A 16,813-nucleotide genomic window follows, 5' to 3' on the forward strand; every position below is an offset into this window, starting at 1 on the left:
CACTCACAACATTCTCTACTCCTCTTCATCAGGCACCCACCTACCTCTCAGTTGTGTCCCCTTGTTCCCTCAAGTTTTGGTACTTGGTTCCTAATCTTGCTTTCTCGCTACTACCTGATGTCACCCTGATCTGTCAATAAACATCTTTGTAAAAGCTCACTTCAGTATTCTCACACCGAAGTGTCCTTGTGTCTGCTACTTCTAACAACCTTTCCTTCATGTTATATGGGCAACTTTCTCCAATGGGCAGATCTTAGAGTTTGTCACTACCTGGAAATATACCAGCTCTGAGTCCCAAACTGTCCACAACCTCCTTACCAAATCTCCTCTTTCAGAGCCTTCTCAGCTTTGCTTCCACTCTGCCTAGCTCAAACTATTCACCCTTCTATACCTCCAATACCATTTTCATCAAAGCTGAGTGAGGTCCTCTTTTCAAATCAGACAGCTAGCCCCTGGTCAATGTGCACCACTTCTGCCTTACCATGTTCTGCACAGCTGAGTTTCAGCTGCTTTTTTAGCTTACCAAAATTCTAGAATCAACCCTGACAGGCAAAAAGTTACTTTAACAGACTCATATGTCCCCTAATGCATCAAGCTCTCAGACCTGGGATCCTGGAACTCAGAAACAAAAATCCCCTTAAAACTTTAAAGATATTGTCAATAAGAACCGGTACACAGTACCCTCAAAAAGAACCATAGCATGTCCGTATTATCCCCAAGATAGAGTGTTATTGTTACCTACCCTTGCTCCAGTGATGGTAGAGGGCACAGAGCTGACTGTCTCTCTCCTAAATTGCAACCAATTTTCCTACCTAGTATCCCAGCATCCACTAGAGTTCCTGCCTTACCCTGACCATCCAGTTGGTGGCCCCATGGCTATATTGATCTTCAGATAATAGCCTTCTTTAGGGAGTTCTTTTTTTTTTTTTTTAAGATTTTATTTATTTATTTGTCAGAGAGAGAGAGAGAGAGAGCAAGCACAAGCAGGGAGGGCAGCAGGCAGAGGGAGAAGCAGGCTCCCTGCCCAGCAAGCAGCCCGATGCAGGACTCGATCCCAGGACCCTGGGATCATGACCTGAGCTGAAAGGCAGATGCTTAACCGACTGAGTTACCCAGGTGTCCCACTTCAGGGAGTTCTGAATAATACCCATTCTTGAAAGGGACTCTGTCTTAGCCTAGGAATCCTTACTCCTCATTTTAAAGACCAATCTGTTCATTGAAACTGATCTCAGACCTGTTAGGAATCCTGGCTAAGACTGACACACCTTATCCCAGCCAGCCTTCTCCAGCACTGTCACTGAAGAAGCTTCAGGTCTCCCTCCTCATGGAGCTTCCCTCGCTAAGGTGACAACTCTTCACGCTCTTACCCGAGTCCAGGCAACATGTCTTTGTCATCTTTGCATCCCCTGTATTACCTGATACAGTGCTTGACACATAGGGGATATTTAATAAATAAGGAAAAATCAAGAGAGCAGAGAATGAAGAAAATGAAAGCAGGTAATAACTAGTCGCTCCCTTTCCTCCTAGAAACTCACTTCTCTTTCTGTAGGTTCTCAATCTGCTCAGTCAGTACTCTCTCCTCTTGCTGCATCGCTGCTTGCTGTTGTTCCGTGATGTCAGTCTCCACAGCTGCTTCACTAGTCAAGGTCTCTTCTGGGACGTCAGACATGGAGGGCAACCGAACTACAACAGGAGAGGATGGACTTGGATAGTTTCCTCGACGAAGTCGCCCCTTTCCCTGCAAAGAAAAATACGTGTTAGCAAGTAAAGTGAGTGACTGCATTAGTTGTATGTGGCCCATTTAGGATAGCAAGTGTACTTCCATCATACCAGGTGAATGGTAGGAATAAATGGAAACTTTCGGCAAGGCCTCAGATATTTAAAAGATACTGTCCATCAAACACATTTAGATTAACTATTTCTTGCAAGAGCACTAGAAAATGGATACTTTGGTGGGTGGGACTGTAGGAACACATTATGCACTGAGAGGAGATTCTTCATTTAATCTAAGCTTTGTCCACTCCAAATTAAGTATCCACACATGGCTATTTAAATTTAAATTAGTTAAAATTAAATAAAAGTAAAATTTTAGTTCTGTATTCATATTAGTCACATTTCAAGTGCTCAATAGCCACAGGTGGCTAGTGGCTACCATACTGAACAGTGCAAGATATAGAACATTTCCATCATCCTACAAAGTTCTGATGGACAACACTGCTCTGTAACTTCAACCTTGGAATGCACAGTCTCTCTAGGAAGACTACAGAAACAGGTCCTGAAAAGTCAGTTTCATAAAAAAAAAAAAGTCATTTATGTATCACAGGATGCTAGTGAGAGAGATTCTGAGATCACCTTAAGGAATTTCCTTCTTGAGATCAGAGGGGAAAAAAATGTCATTGCTTTTAAGTTGGTTACCTTGTATGTGACTTTAGCTTCTGATAATACCAGACTAGGTATTTCAGATTAAACCTCCTGCTGAGAGCAACTGGACCAAACATAAAATATTCCTGAAGGCACCAGAGAGCTAGTTAACAAAGCAAACCAGAGAGGCTAGTTGAGCATTCAGGGCTAACCTAAATTTAAGAAGAGGTGGCTGGGAATCTGAGGAGAGCTTCTGACAGACTACAGCAGGGGTTAGCAAACTATGGCCCTGGACCAAACCTGGCCTTGTGCCTGATTTTGTAAATAAATCTTTACTGAAATACATTCATGCTCATTAATTCACACATTGTCTAGGCTCTTCCAAAGAACAATGGCAGCATTGATTGTTGCATCAAGGACTGTATGGTCCACAAAGCCTAAAATATTTGCTCTCTGGTCCTTTATAGAAAAAGTTTGCCAATCCCTGGGGTAGAAATAAAACACACAAGGGTATGGACTGCTGGTAAGATCTTCATGCCTGACACAGGGATCCGCAAGGTTTGCATCCTAAACATAAGAGTAAACTGAAACAAAAGTCCTTGTGGACACTGTAGCCTAGCTTCGAGTCATTTGAATGGTCCAGAAAACTGTAATTCCTAAAACTGGATTAAAGTAACTCCAGATTGCTAGTGCCCTAGAACCTGACAGAAAAAAATGAAAACATGCCTTGGAGGAAAATCATATCCTCTCAGGCCTCAAAATATTTTTACAAATAGTTTTTCAAATACTATGTATGACACATAATCAAAGGTAACCAAGCACAAAAGGAGACAAGACAATGTAAATGAAAACTGGTGAAAACAACAAAACCCAGAAACCCTCAATGACTCCAGATATTGTGGCTATCAGACAGACTTAAAATAATCATGCTGAAGGAGATAGAAAGATCTGAAATAGTAGACTGGAAGTTAAGTCAGAAGAAAATACAAAGAATCAAGCAGAGAAAACAAAATTTTTCCTGAAAAAATTCAGGAAAGAAGGTAAAAAGTTAGAACACAATAAAAAGATCTACCATATGTAAAAAGAATACCAGAAGAGGCGAGAGATCCTGTAGAATACTGAGGAGGTAATGACAGAGCATTTTTCAAAACCAATTAAATATATCAACCTGACTGAAGAAAGCCTTCAAATGTTAAGGAAGATAAATAAAAAGAAGTCCATACATAGACACAATTGCTAAAAATTAAAGACAAGAGATAATCTTAAGATTTATTTATGACAGACAGAAAGCGTGAGAGCGTGAGCAGGGTGGGGAGGAACAGAGGGAGAGGGACAAGCAGACTCCGTGATGAGCACGGAGCCTGATGTAGGGCTCGATCTCACAACCCTGAGCCGAAATCAAGAGTCAGAAAAAAAGTATACCTGCAACAAGGACACAAAGTTAATATTCAGAAATCAGTTAAATTTCTATATACTAATAATGAAGTAGCAGAAAGAGAAATTAAGAAAACAATTCCATTTTCTTTTTTTTTTTTTTAATTTTATTTATTTGAGAGAGAGAATGAGAGACAGAGAGCATGAGAGGGAGGAGGGTCAGAAGGAGAAGCAGACTCCCCGCCGAGCAGGGAGCCGGATGCGGGGCTCGATTCCGGGACTCCAGGATCGTGACCTGAGCCGAAGGCAGTGGCTTAACCAACTGAGCCACCCAGGCGCCCCAACAATTCCATTTTCAATAGCACCTAAAAGAATAAAATCCCTGGGAATAAACAATCAAAGAGGTGAAAGACCTTTACTCTAAAAACTACATAACAGTGATGAAAGAAACTGAAGATGACACAAACAAGTGGAAAATATATTCCATGCTCCTAAGGTAAGGGAAACAAAAGCAAAAATAAATACTAGAACTACATCAAAATAAAAAGCCTTTGCACAGTGAAGGAAGCCAGCAACAAAACAAAAAGGCAACCTATTGAATGTGAGAAGATATTTTCAAATCATATATCTAATAAGGGGTTAATATCCAAAGTATATAAGGAACTTACACAACTCAAAACCAAAAAAACTACAGATAATCCAATTTAAAAATGGGCAGAGGACCTGAATGGACATTTTTCCAAAGAAGACACACAGATGGCCTACAGACATGTGAAAAGATGCTCAACATCACTCATCATCAGGGAAATGCAAATCAAAACCACAATGAGATATCATCTTGCATCTGTAAGAATGGCTAGAATCAAAAAGACAAGAAATAACAAATATTGGCAAGGTTATGGAGAAAAAGGAACCTTCTTACACCAATGGTGGGAATGTAAATTGGTACAGCCACTTTGGAAAACAGTATGGAGGTTCCTCAAGAACTTAAAAGTAGGACATCCATATGATCCAGTAATTCCACTACTGGATATTCACTCAAAGAAAATGAAAACACTAATTTGAAAAGATACATGCACCCCCATATTTATTGCAGCATTAACTTACAATAGCCCAATTATGTAAGCACCCAAGTGTCCATTGATTGATAAATGGATAAAGAAGTAATGGAATATTATTCAGTCATAAAAAAAGATGAGCTCATGCCATTTGTGACAACATGGATGGAACCAGAGGGAAAAAGTCAAGTAAAGACAAATTCACGATTTCACTTATATGTGGAATCTAAAAAACAAAGCAAATGAATAAATGAAAAGCAGAATCAGATCTATAAATGTAGAGAACAAACTGATGGCTGCCAGAGGGAAGGGGGCAGAGAGATGAGTTAAGGGAAGTAGGAGATTTCAGGCTTCCAGTTATGGAATGTATAAGTCATGGGGATGGAAGGTACAGCACAGGGAATCTAGTCAGTGGTACTGTAACTACCTGTAATAGCACTGCATACACCTGTGGTAAGCACAGGCATAACATATATTTGTTGAACACCTGAAACTAATGTAACATTGTGTGTTAACTATACTCAAAAAAAATTTTAACTGAGTTATGAAATGGAAAACTATATATACATGTGCAACAAAAAGAAACTATTAGGTTCAAAGGTTACTTTTCAACAGAAACAATGGAAAGCAAAACACAATAGACGGTATTTTTACAGTGATGAAAGGAAAGAAACTACCAATCTAGAAATCTACACACAGCAAAACCACTTTCAAGAGTGAAGTTGAAATAAAGACATTTTTAGACAAAGACAGAATGTGTCACCAATACAACTGCACTAAAGGACATATAAAAAATGAAGAGAAGTCAGGGTGATAAATGAAGAGCAAGGATAACAGAAAATATGTGAGTAATTTTGAATGAATATTGATTACATAAAACATAAGAATAATGTGCTGGACTTAAAGTACACAGATAATTAAAAATAACAGCAACTATACCATATATAATAATATAATAGCTGAAGCATATGAAAGTCCTTACATCATCTAAGATAAAAGCACAAATTAATAGATTTTGATAGTCATAGATTTATGTTGTAATCTTTAGGTTAACTATTATAAAAAAAAAGAGGGAAAAAATGTAAAACTTGAAACTAACAAAAGAAAAAATGGAATAAAAAGTAACCAAAAGAAAAAGGCAAAACAAAACAAAACAAAACAACAAACCCAAAAAAGGCAATAAAGAAAAGGAACATGTATCAGGTAGGAATAATAAAAAGCTCAAAATAAAACAGATTTAAATCCCAATATATCAAAGATTACATTAAATGTAAATAGATTAAATGCTCTAGTTAAAATCTGAAGAATGTCAGACTGTCTCAGTAAAGAAAACCCAAGTATATGAAGTTTATAAGGGACACATATAAAACAAAAGAATTCAGAAAGCTGGGTGCCTGGGTGGCTCAGTCGTTAAGCGTCTGCCTTTGGCTCGGGTCGTGATCCCAGGATCCTGGGATCGAGTCCCGCATCAGGCTCCAGGCTCAGCGGGAGGCCTGCTCCTCCCTCTCCCACTCCCCCTGCTTGTGTTCCCTCTCTCGCTATGTCGCTCTCTGTCAAACAAGTAAATAAAATCTTAAAAAAAAAAAAAAAAAAAGAATTCAGAAAGCTGAAAGTAAAAAGATGGGAATAAAAGACATAGCATGTCTAATCAAAAGAAAACTGGTGTAGCTATATAAATTCTAGACAAAGTAAACTTTAAGGTAAGAAGTGTTACCCGTGATGAAGAGGGATATTTGACAAAAGCTCAAATTATGAAGAAGATAGAAGATTTCCAAACTTGGAAGTGCCCAGGAAACGCCTTCTGAAAACTTAAAGTGACATATTGACAGAATACTCGAAGAAACAGACAAAGCTATAACTAGCCCAGAAAAAAACAAATGTGTAAACACAAACCAGTAAAGCTACAGAATGGAACAACTTGATAAACATAAGTGATATTACAGACATATGAAGAATTCAGTATCTAACAACTTCAGAATATTCTTTATTTTCAAGCACATACAGCAAGAAAATATATTTCCAAGGGGTTAAAAATATTTATCTGACCTTTAAAGTAATTTAAAATAAGTTTCCTGATAGTGTCATCACAAAGAGAAAACTAAAAATCCCTATAAATTCAGAAATTAAGAAAGAGACTTTAAAATATCCATGGACAAAGAAGAAATCACAATGGAAATTAGAAATTATTTTGAACACTATCAAAATATGTGAGATATACTTTAACACTGCCTACCTTAAAGTTATAGCCTTACATGCATACATTAGAAAAGAAGAAAGGTTAAAAATTAAAGAGATAAGCATCAATTTCAGGAAACTAGGTAAAGAATAACAAAGCAAACCAAAGGAGAAAAAAGGAAACAAAGAGTAAATGAACATTAGAAAAAAGAGGATCAAAGCTAGTACGTAACTTTTTGAAAAGACTGATAAAAAGTTTAAAACCCTGGCAAGACTGAAGAAAAAATAAGAATTCACAGATAACCAAAGGCAGGAATGAAAAAAGGGATACTACTATAAATCTTGTAGACATGAAAAAGTTAAGAGGCTACTATGAACAACTTTATGTCAGTAAATCTGAAAGTTTATATAAAGTGGAGAAATTTCTACAAAAATCCAAGTAATTAATACTGTCAAAGAAGAAATTTAAAAATGTGAAAAATCTTATAAATTGAATCTATAATTTAAAACTCTTCCAGAAAGAAAACTATGGGCCAGATGATTTTACTAGCAAACAAGAAGACAAATTCTTCCACAGAAGTTTTTAAAAAAAGAACTCTTTCCCAACTCATTTTCAGAGGCCAGCATTACCTTGATATCAAAACATAACAAGGGTATTAAAAGGACTATTATAGGATAATTTTACTCATTACCACAGGTGCAAAAATCCTAAAAACATACTATAAACCTAATCAAGCAATATATAAGAAGGCTATTACAAGACTAAGTTGATTTATTGCAGTAATATGTAAATGATGGTTTAACATTAGAAATTCACTGTGTGTGTCAATAAAATAGTCTCACTTTTTTAAAGATTTTATTTATTTGTTTCAGAGAGAGAGAGCGCACAAGTTGGGGCGACAGGCCAAGGGAGAGGGAGAAGCAGACTCCCCACTGAGCAGGGAGCCTGATGCGGGGCTCGATCCCAGGACCCCAAGATCAAGACCTGAGCCAAAGTCAGATGCTTAACTGACTGAGCCACCCAGGCGCCCCAATAAAATAGTCTCATGAACACCAAAATACATATAGTAACAACAATTCATAAAATTCAACATAAAATCATAGTAACAACTCTTAGAAAACCACAAATAAAAGGGAACATACTTAAAAAGCATCTACAGAAATTCTGTAGCAAACATCATACTTTGTGATAGAAGACTGAAAGCTTTCCCACTGATATTGGGAACATGCCAAGAATGATCCCTATCAGCACTTCCTTTCTACATGGTACTGGAGGTTCTAGCTGATGTAAGAGAAAGAAATAAAAGGCATAAAGACTGTAAAAGACCAAATGAAGCTATCATTATTCATAAACAATATGACTGTAGAGGTAGAAAATCCAAAGAAAACCACAGAATTATTAGAATAAGTGAGTTGAGAAAGGTCACCAGATACAAGGTGAAAAATACCATAATCAATTGTATTTAATGAGAAACAGATATAAAAATTTTAAATAACATTTATAATTGTATTAAAAATATTAAAATCCTAGTAATAATTCAAACTAAAGATATGTAAGATCACTATATAACAAACTTTAAAAAATTTTTGAGAGGAACTGGTCTATATGGAGAGAGAAATCATGTTCATGGATGGGAACAATATTGTAAAAAAAAAATCTCAATTCTCCCTAAAGCAATCTACTAATTCAATGGAATCTCAGTAAAAATCCCAAGAGAATTTTTGTGAAGCTGATTCATAAAGAGCCAAGAATAATCAAAACACTATTGAAGAAGAAGGTAGGATGACTTGTTCCAGCAGATATTTTTAGAAAGCTACAGTAATTAAAAACACTGGTGTTGGTACAAGGTCAAAACAGAGAGCACAGAAACAGATCCATGCACATACAGACTCTTGATTTATAATAAAAGGGGAACTTCATGGCTGTATGGAAAGAATGTTTTTTATTTTTTTATTTTTTATTTATTTAATTTTTTTTTTTTAGAGCAAGACAGCAAGCAAGTTGGGGGGGAGAGGCAGTGGGAGAGAGAGAGAATCTTAAGCAGGTTCCTGGCGAGGAGCGGAGCCCAATGTGGGGCTAGATCTGATGACCCTGAGATCATGACCTGAACTGAAATCAAGAGTCGGACGCTTAACTGACTAAGCCACCCAGGAGCTCCAAAAATATTTTTTAAATAAATGGTGCTGAAAAAACTGGATATCCATGTGGAAAGATAAAGATCACTGCCTTCATTTTATCACATACAAAAACTGTCTCCACGTGGACTGGATACCTAAATATCAAAGGCAAAACAATAAAGCTTTTTAAAAGATAATAAAGATGATCTTTATAACCTCAAGTAGTAAAAAAAATTCTTACACATGACCCTACAAGTAAAGATTGATAAATTAGACTACATTAAAATTAAGAACCTCTGTTAATCAAAAGATACCTTTAAAACAGGGTGATGGGTATTGAGGAGGACACGGGTTGTGATGAGCACTGGGTGTTACACCTAACTAATGAATCATTGAACACTACATCAAAAACTAATGATATATTATATAGTGGCTAACTGAACATAAAAAAAAGATACTTTTAAGAATGGAAGAAAAAATCTGAAACAGAAGTAACCAGATTCATAAAGAACTCCTACAAATCAAAGACAGACAGACAACCCAATTAGAAAAATGGGCAAGGGATGTGAACAGGTCCTTCACAAAAGAGGACAGCCAAATGGCCAGTATACTTATGAAAAGGTGCTTAAGCACATTAGAGTCACAGCATAAAAATGCAAATTAAACCACTCTGACACAACCATTAAAATGGCTAAAATGAAGGAATCTGGCAATATATGTAGTGGAGTAGAACAACTGGGAACCCTCCCTCATACACTGCTAGTACAGTACAACCATGTTGGAAAAAAGTTTACTATTATGTAACTAATGTTGATGATACATATATCTGTGACCCAGTAATTCCACTCCTATGTATCGTCAACAAAAATATGTGCATGTCTCTATCAAAAATACATGTATCAGAATGTTCATAGCAGCATTATTCATAATTCCCCAAAACATAAGCCAAAAGTCCTTCAACACTAGAATGGATAAATTGTGGTATACATATATACCGGGATACTATACAGTTAACAACAATGAGCTACAACTAACCACAACAATATGGATAAGTCTTACACACATACTTATTTTAGTCAGATATAAAACAATACATGTTACATGATTCCATTTTTATAAAGCCCCAAAACAGGCAAAACAAAACTATAGTGTTCAGAGATACATACATACAACAAATGAAACAGAGTAAGTGATTAACATAAAACTCAGGTTATTGCTTACTTTGGGAGAGAGAGAAGGGACTGTGTTCGGAAAGAGAAAGAGGAGAACCTCTGGGGGTGCTGGCAATGTTCTATTTCTTGACCTAAACGTGGTATTTAGATAGTCCCTTTGTAATTCATTAAGATATGTATGTATGCTTCTGTGCTTCTTCTATATGTGTTGTATTTCACAATAAAAAAGATATTTTAAGAGGTTCTTTTCAAAGTTTGCTATTTACGCAAATATACCAATATCTTTTGAATAGCATGGGAAAATAAACTGACAGATTTCTGAGTTGATTTTGGGAAGAAAGAAGGAAGATATGCTGTCTCAGAAACAGAAACTGCCAATCTAGCCCACGTTGTGAGGTGAAAGTGGAGGGCAGCTCTAAGGGCATTCAGGCTAACTCTTCCAAATTCATGCATTCTAGAATACAGAGCAGGATGAAAATCAAGAGGATTACAAGATTCTACTTTCAGTTCTGAGTTCAAAAAGTAAAGGATATATTAAGAAAAAGGCCCTCAAAATAGAAGATCAGTCTGCAAATTTAAGAAAGGATGACTCAGAAGAAGATGGCACTGTGGAACTGAGGAAGAGAACAGGATCTGGAGTTATTATCAACACAGTGTCCATTATGACTGGTCACAATCACATTATAAATTTCAGGACATCTTGATTTTGACTATTTTAATGAAGCCAAATAAATGACTAAAACATAATGTAATATAAAACCCTCAGGGAGCTGGAAAAATCTGAACTTATTCCTACTATACACACTTAGTATTCAAGAGAAGAGTTGCCTTTGTTCAGCGTTCATATCATCATCTAGCCAACTAAGTAGTTCACCATGGGTTAGCTAGGAATTATTTAAGAGAGCCGAAGAAAATCAAACAGGCTATTCAGGCCTAAGTTCTAATCAGCATTAAACAAAGATGAAGGAAAAGGTGAAACCCCTACAGCTCAGTTCTCTTACAAAGTCAAAGAAAGTACTTTTTAAAGTTGATTACACAGAGCTTTTAGAAACATGGAAATGGAAAACTGCTAATATTGTGTTCAAAATTGGACATAAATTTGTATACTGTAGGGTTTTTTTTTAATCTGCAAACATACCAAATTATTAACACTAGTTTGAGTAGAATAATATCCTTTATTCTCTACACTTTTCTGTACTTTCAAACTTTCCCATAATCGGCATGACTTTTTTTTTTTAAATGTAATTTTTTTTTTCAGAGCAATGTTCACTTGCATATTCTCTTTTAGTAGTTTTACCTGTAATTGGTTTTCTACCATCTATGCAAAAGTCAATAGGGTGAAAAAGGCAAATATTTTCTTGGCATTATAATAAAAATACATTTGACCTCATGGACTCTCTGAAGAGCCAGCAGTTAACACGTTGAGCAGTGGTTGGTGAATCCTTCGTTCATTTTTCACTAGGTAGGAGGTCTTTCCCTATTTATTTATATGAGCTTCTCCTTATTAATTTAGGGAAAATTAGACCTTGTGATATGAATTGTAGATATTTTCTTAGGATGTGTCATTTCCCTTTTGCCTTGCTTACGATCATTTCTATCGTACAATAATACTTTATATCTATGCTGATGAACCTACCAACTTTTCTTTTAATGTTTTCTATAATACAAAAACCTTCTCTACTCCAAGATTACAGTATATTTTTCTATCATAATAGGGATTTTATTGGTTTGGATTTATCACACACTTTATGAACAATTTATACCCAATTCTTCAGGCAAATACCAAATATAAAGTCAAATTGTAGTCCTTTTCTGAGAACTTAATTCAGTGATTTTCCAGCTTAAACTTCAGAGATAAATTATTCCTAAAAGCAAGGTATCAACTATAATTATCGCAAATGTTGGTTAAGTGCAGATCTGAAGTCTGACTAATCCAGGTTTCAATATCATAAATAATACTCAGATTTCCAATCCAAGTCACTAGGAAAAGCTGGACTACCACTACCAAAGATGTCACAGATAACACACAATTCTCATAGATCAGGGAGCAGTTTAAGACATTATGGAGGGTTAACTATTTTCAATTTTTAAAAAAAATTTTTTATTTTTTCCCCAACTTTTTATTTATATCCCAATTAACATACAATGTAATATAGTTTCAGATATAGAATTCAGTAATTCATCACTTACATATAACACCTGGTGCTCATTACAACAAGTGCCCTCCTTAATACCCATCACCTACGCAGTTCCCCCTCTCCCCCACCTCTACAATAAGTATCACTTTTGTTCTCTATAGTAAGAATCTGTTTCTTGGGTTTGCCTCTCTTTTCCCCCCCAATACTCATTTGTTTTGTCTCTTAAAATCCACATATGAGTGAAATCATATGGTATTTGTCTTTCTCTGACTGACTAATTTCACTTAGCATAATACTCTCTAGCTCCATCCATGTATTGCAAATGGTAAGACTGCATTCTTTTTTATGGCTGAGTAATATTCCATTGTGTGTGTGTATGACACACCACATGCTCTTTATCCATCCCTCAGTCAATGAACATTAGGGCTGTTTCCATAATTTGGCTATCGTAGATAATGCTGCTATAAACATCAGGGTGTATGCGTCCCTTTGAATCAATATCTTTGCATCCTTTGGGTAAATACTTAGTACTACAATTGCTGGATTGTTGGGTAGCTCTATTCTTAACTTTTTGAGGAATCTCCATACTGTTTTCCAGAGTGGCTACACCTGTTTGCATTCCCACCAACAGTGTAAAACACTGATGAAAGAAATCGAAGGTGACAAAAAGAAATGGAAAAACATTTCATGTGCATGGATTACAAGGACAAATATTGTTAAAATGTCTATATTACCGAAAGCAATCTACACATTTAATGCAATCCCTACCAAAATACCAACAGCATTTTTCACAGAGCTAGACAAATAATCCTAAAATTTGTATAGAACCACAGAAGACCCCAAACAGCCAAAGCAATCTTGAAAAAGAAAAGCAAAGCTGGAGGCATTACAATTCCAGACCTCAAGTTATATTACAAAGCTGTAGTGATCAAGACAGCATATGATACTGGCACAAAGACAGACACACAGATCAATGGAACAGAACAGAAAATCCAGAAATGGACCCACAACTGTATGGTCTACTAATATTCGACAAAGCAGGAAAGAATATCCGATGTTAAAAAGAGTTTCCTCAACAAATGATGTTGGGAAAACTGGACAGCAACATACAAAAGAATGAAAATGAAACTGGACCACTTTCTTACATGCAAAAATTAATTCAAAATGGGTTAAAGACCTAAGGAAGAGAACACAGGCAGCAACCTCTTTAAAATCAGTCATAGCAACTTCTTACTAGATACGTCTCCTGAGGCAAGGGAAACAAAAGCAAAAATGAACTATTGGACTTCATCAAAATAAAATGCTTTTGCATAATGAACAATCAACAAAACTATAAGGCAACCTATGGAATGGGAGAAGATATCTGCAAATGACATTTCTGATAAAGGGTTAATATCCAAAATGTATGAAGAACTTAAAATTTACTCGACACCCGAAAAAACAAATAATCCAGTTAAAAACTGGGCAGAAGACATAAAGAGACATTTTTCCAAAGAAGACATACAGATGGCTAACAGACACATGAAAAGATGCCCAACATCCCTCATCATTAAGGAAATGCAAATCAAAACTACAATGAGATATCACCTCACACCTTTCAGAATGGCTAAAATTAACAACACAGGAAACAACAGGTGTTGGCAAGGATGTGGAGAAAGGGAAACCCTCTTACACGATATATTTTTTATTTTTGAAGTATAATTGACATACAATTTTATATTAGTTTCAAGTGTACAACATATTGATTCAACAATTCTATACATTACTCCATGTTCACCATGATTATTAGTTTGTACAGAAAAAATAAACTAGCACTTGATTTCACACTTTCAAAATGGAAGGAAGTGGGATTCCCTTCTTCTTTTCATAAATCTGCTCTATATATGTTCTTAGTGGTTTTTATGTGGATGTATGTTTTTCACACTAGTTGGGTAAATGCACTGGGGACACAGTTGCTATACCATATGGTGACACTATGCTTAGCTTCAAAAGAATCTGGCAAGATGTCTTCTTAAGAGGTTGTACCATTTGTATTCCCATCAGCAATGAATGAGATTTCTTCTTCTCCCACATCCTCACCAGCAATTGGTATTGTCAGTTTTGGTATTTAGCCTTCTAATGGATGGAGAGAGTATCTCACTGGTGTTTTAATTTGCTTTTCCTTAATGCACAATGTGTATCATTTTCCACTAATTCCCCAAGTTGAGCAATTTACACATGCTTATTTCCCATTTATTTATATTATTTGGTAAAGTATCTACTCATATTGCCCTATTTATCTTAATTTGGAGAGCTTGTTTTCTTATTGTGGAATCTTCCTAGTTATTTGAATATTTTGCATGCAAATCTTTCTTCAGATACGTGTTTTGAAAATACACTGTCCTAGTCAGGCACCTGTCTTCTTAAAAATTGTATTTTTAATCAAACTCATAGAAACAGAGTAGATTCATTGATGGTTGCAGGGGCTGGGGTGGGGATATAGGGGAAATGGATGATAGTGGTTAAAGGGTAAAAATTCCCAGTTATAAGATGAATAAATTACGGGGATATAATGTACAACATGCTGACTATAGTTAACAATACTATACTGTATATTTGAAAGATGCTAAGAGAGTAGATACTAAATGTTCTCACCACCACCACCAAAAAAAAAAAAAAAGGTAACTATGTGGGGTGATGGATGTGCTAACTAACTGTATTGTGGTAATCATTTCATGATATACAAATATATCATCAAAATATCACATGTAATCTTAAATTTACACAATGTTATATGTCAATTATTGCTCAATAAAGCTGGCGGAATAAGAGAAAAAAACCAAAACACATGTTTTTTAGAGCTTTAAAAAAAGTCACATATACAAAACGGTGATAAAAAAAATTCTTCCAGATTGTACAATAAGTGTAATACAGGGATCACTGACTTGATAAGTGATATCAGTTTAATAACACTTAGCCTTAGTTTCTGTTTTCTGAAGATGTTTTTAGTTTCCTGGTTAGTAGTCACTTCAGTCTGTTTACCTTTTGCTCCCCCTTTCCCTTTTGTTTGCTTTTTTCCCCCTAAAGATTGATCCTTTACTGCCACTTTTCATAGCTTGGTTTCAACTTGTGTAGAAAAAGGTTTTAGTTGACCACCTTGCTGATTTCCTCTTGGGCTCTTCCATAACTGCCCTTTCAGCTAAACTAAGCTTCCTCTTGGATATTTTGGCAGTGCGAAGGTGAAGAGTGGGATGCTTGAGTGACTGCAGGATGCAGGGCAGTGAGAGCTCTGAAAAGCTAGAATGCCTGAGCTGTACTTTCATTCTGTTTTTCCAGTCTTTGATTCACTTGGATCAGTATTTGAATTCTTGTTTTTTCCCTACATGGCTATCCATTTTTCCTTCACCATTAATTGGTGGTGGAATTAATTAATTTACTAATAATTAATTAATTTATTAATTAGTTTTTCCAGTCTTTGATTCACTTGGATCAGTATTTGAATTCTTGTTTTTTCCCTACATGGCTATCCATTTTTCCTTCACCATTAATTGGTGGTGGAATTAATACCTTTAAAATGCCACTCGCTTTAATGTTTTATAATCTTTTTTTTTTAAGGATTTCCCAAATTTTTCTTATTTTCTTCTTATAAATTTTAGTATCAACTTGTCAAGAGTCCCTCCAAATATTATTTTGCTATTTTTACTGAGATCACATTTGTAGGTAAAGGGTTACAAAACTTTCTTTGACCTTGGAGGGAAGATGGCAGCAGAGTAGAAGGACCCTAGGCTTGCTTCGTCCCACAAATACAACTAGACAACTATCAAATCATCCTAAATACCCCAAAAATTGACCTGAAGACTGGCAGAACAAATTCCACAGGAAGAGAAGAGGCCACACTGAAGGAGGTAGGAAGTGCAGGAAACACAGCTTGGGAGAGAAACGGACTGTGGCTGCTGCACTGGGGAGGATCTGAGTTTGTGAAGAAGGCTGAGAGATAGACTAACACACAGGAGAGTGCACAGGGAAAATGATTCCCATAGCAACTGGTCTGGAAAGAGAAAGGGCCGGAGTTTTGAGAGTTCTTGCAACCAAGTGAGGCTTAAAGCCTGGCTTTAAAGGTCAGCATGCTTGCCTGTGGGAGAGCTCTGAAGACACTGGGGGTATACTTGGAGAAAAGGCAGGGCAAACAGCCCATGAACATACAGTGGGGACAGCAATCTGAAGAGTGCCTAGCGCACACAGTGGGGAGGTTAGTTGTTCATTTCTGAGCATGTCCTAGAGGGGCAGCGATCTCAGAGAGACCCCTCTAGGAACAAAGGAACTGGCAGATGCCATTTGCCTCCCTACCACTCAGCATAAGCACAGGGCAACTTGCAGGAACCAGCACAGCACCGACAGTTGCTACCCAACTTGCCTACACCAAGTCCCCTCTCCCCTG

At 36.3% G+C, this 16,813-nt stretch overlaps 1 protein-coding gene across 6 annotated transcripts in view; it reads right to left on the bottom strand.

The window, feature by feature from the left end:
• MYO9A (myosin IXA) overlaps positions 1–16,813 on the bottom strand; it is a 276,224-nt gene that overhangs the window by 5,985 nt on the left and 253,426 nt on the right. For all 6 annotated transcript variants that reach the window (XM_032417536.1, XM_032417538.1, XM_032417537.1 and 3 more), the window contains one exon: positions 1,536–1,738. In XM_032417536.1, the coding sequence (XP_032273427.1) occupies positions 1,536–1,738 (203 nt within the window). The remainder of the gene's footprint in view (positions 1–1,535; positions 1,739–16,813) is intronic.

This window comes from Phoca vitulina, unplaced genomic scaffold, assembly GCF_004348235.1.
Source record: "Phoca vitulina isolate PV1807 unplaced genomic scaffold, GSC_HSeal_1.0 scaffold20, whole genome shotgun sequence".
Lineage (NCBI taxonomy): Eukaryota > Metazoa > Chordata > Mammalia > Carnivora > Phocidae > Phoca > Phoca vitulina.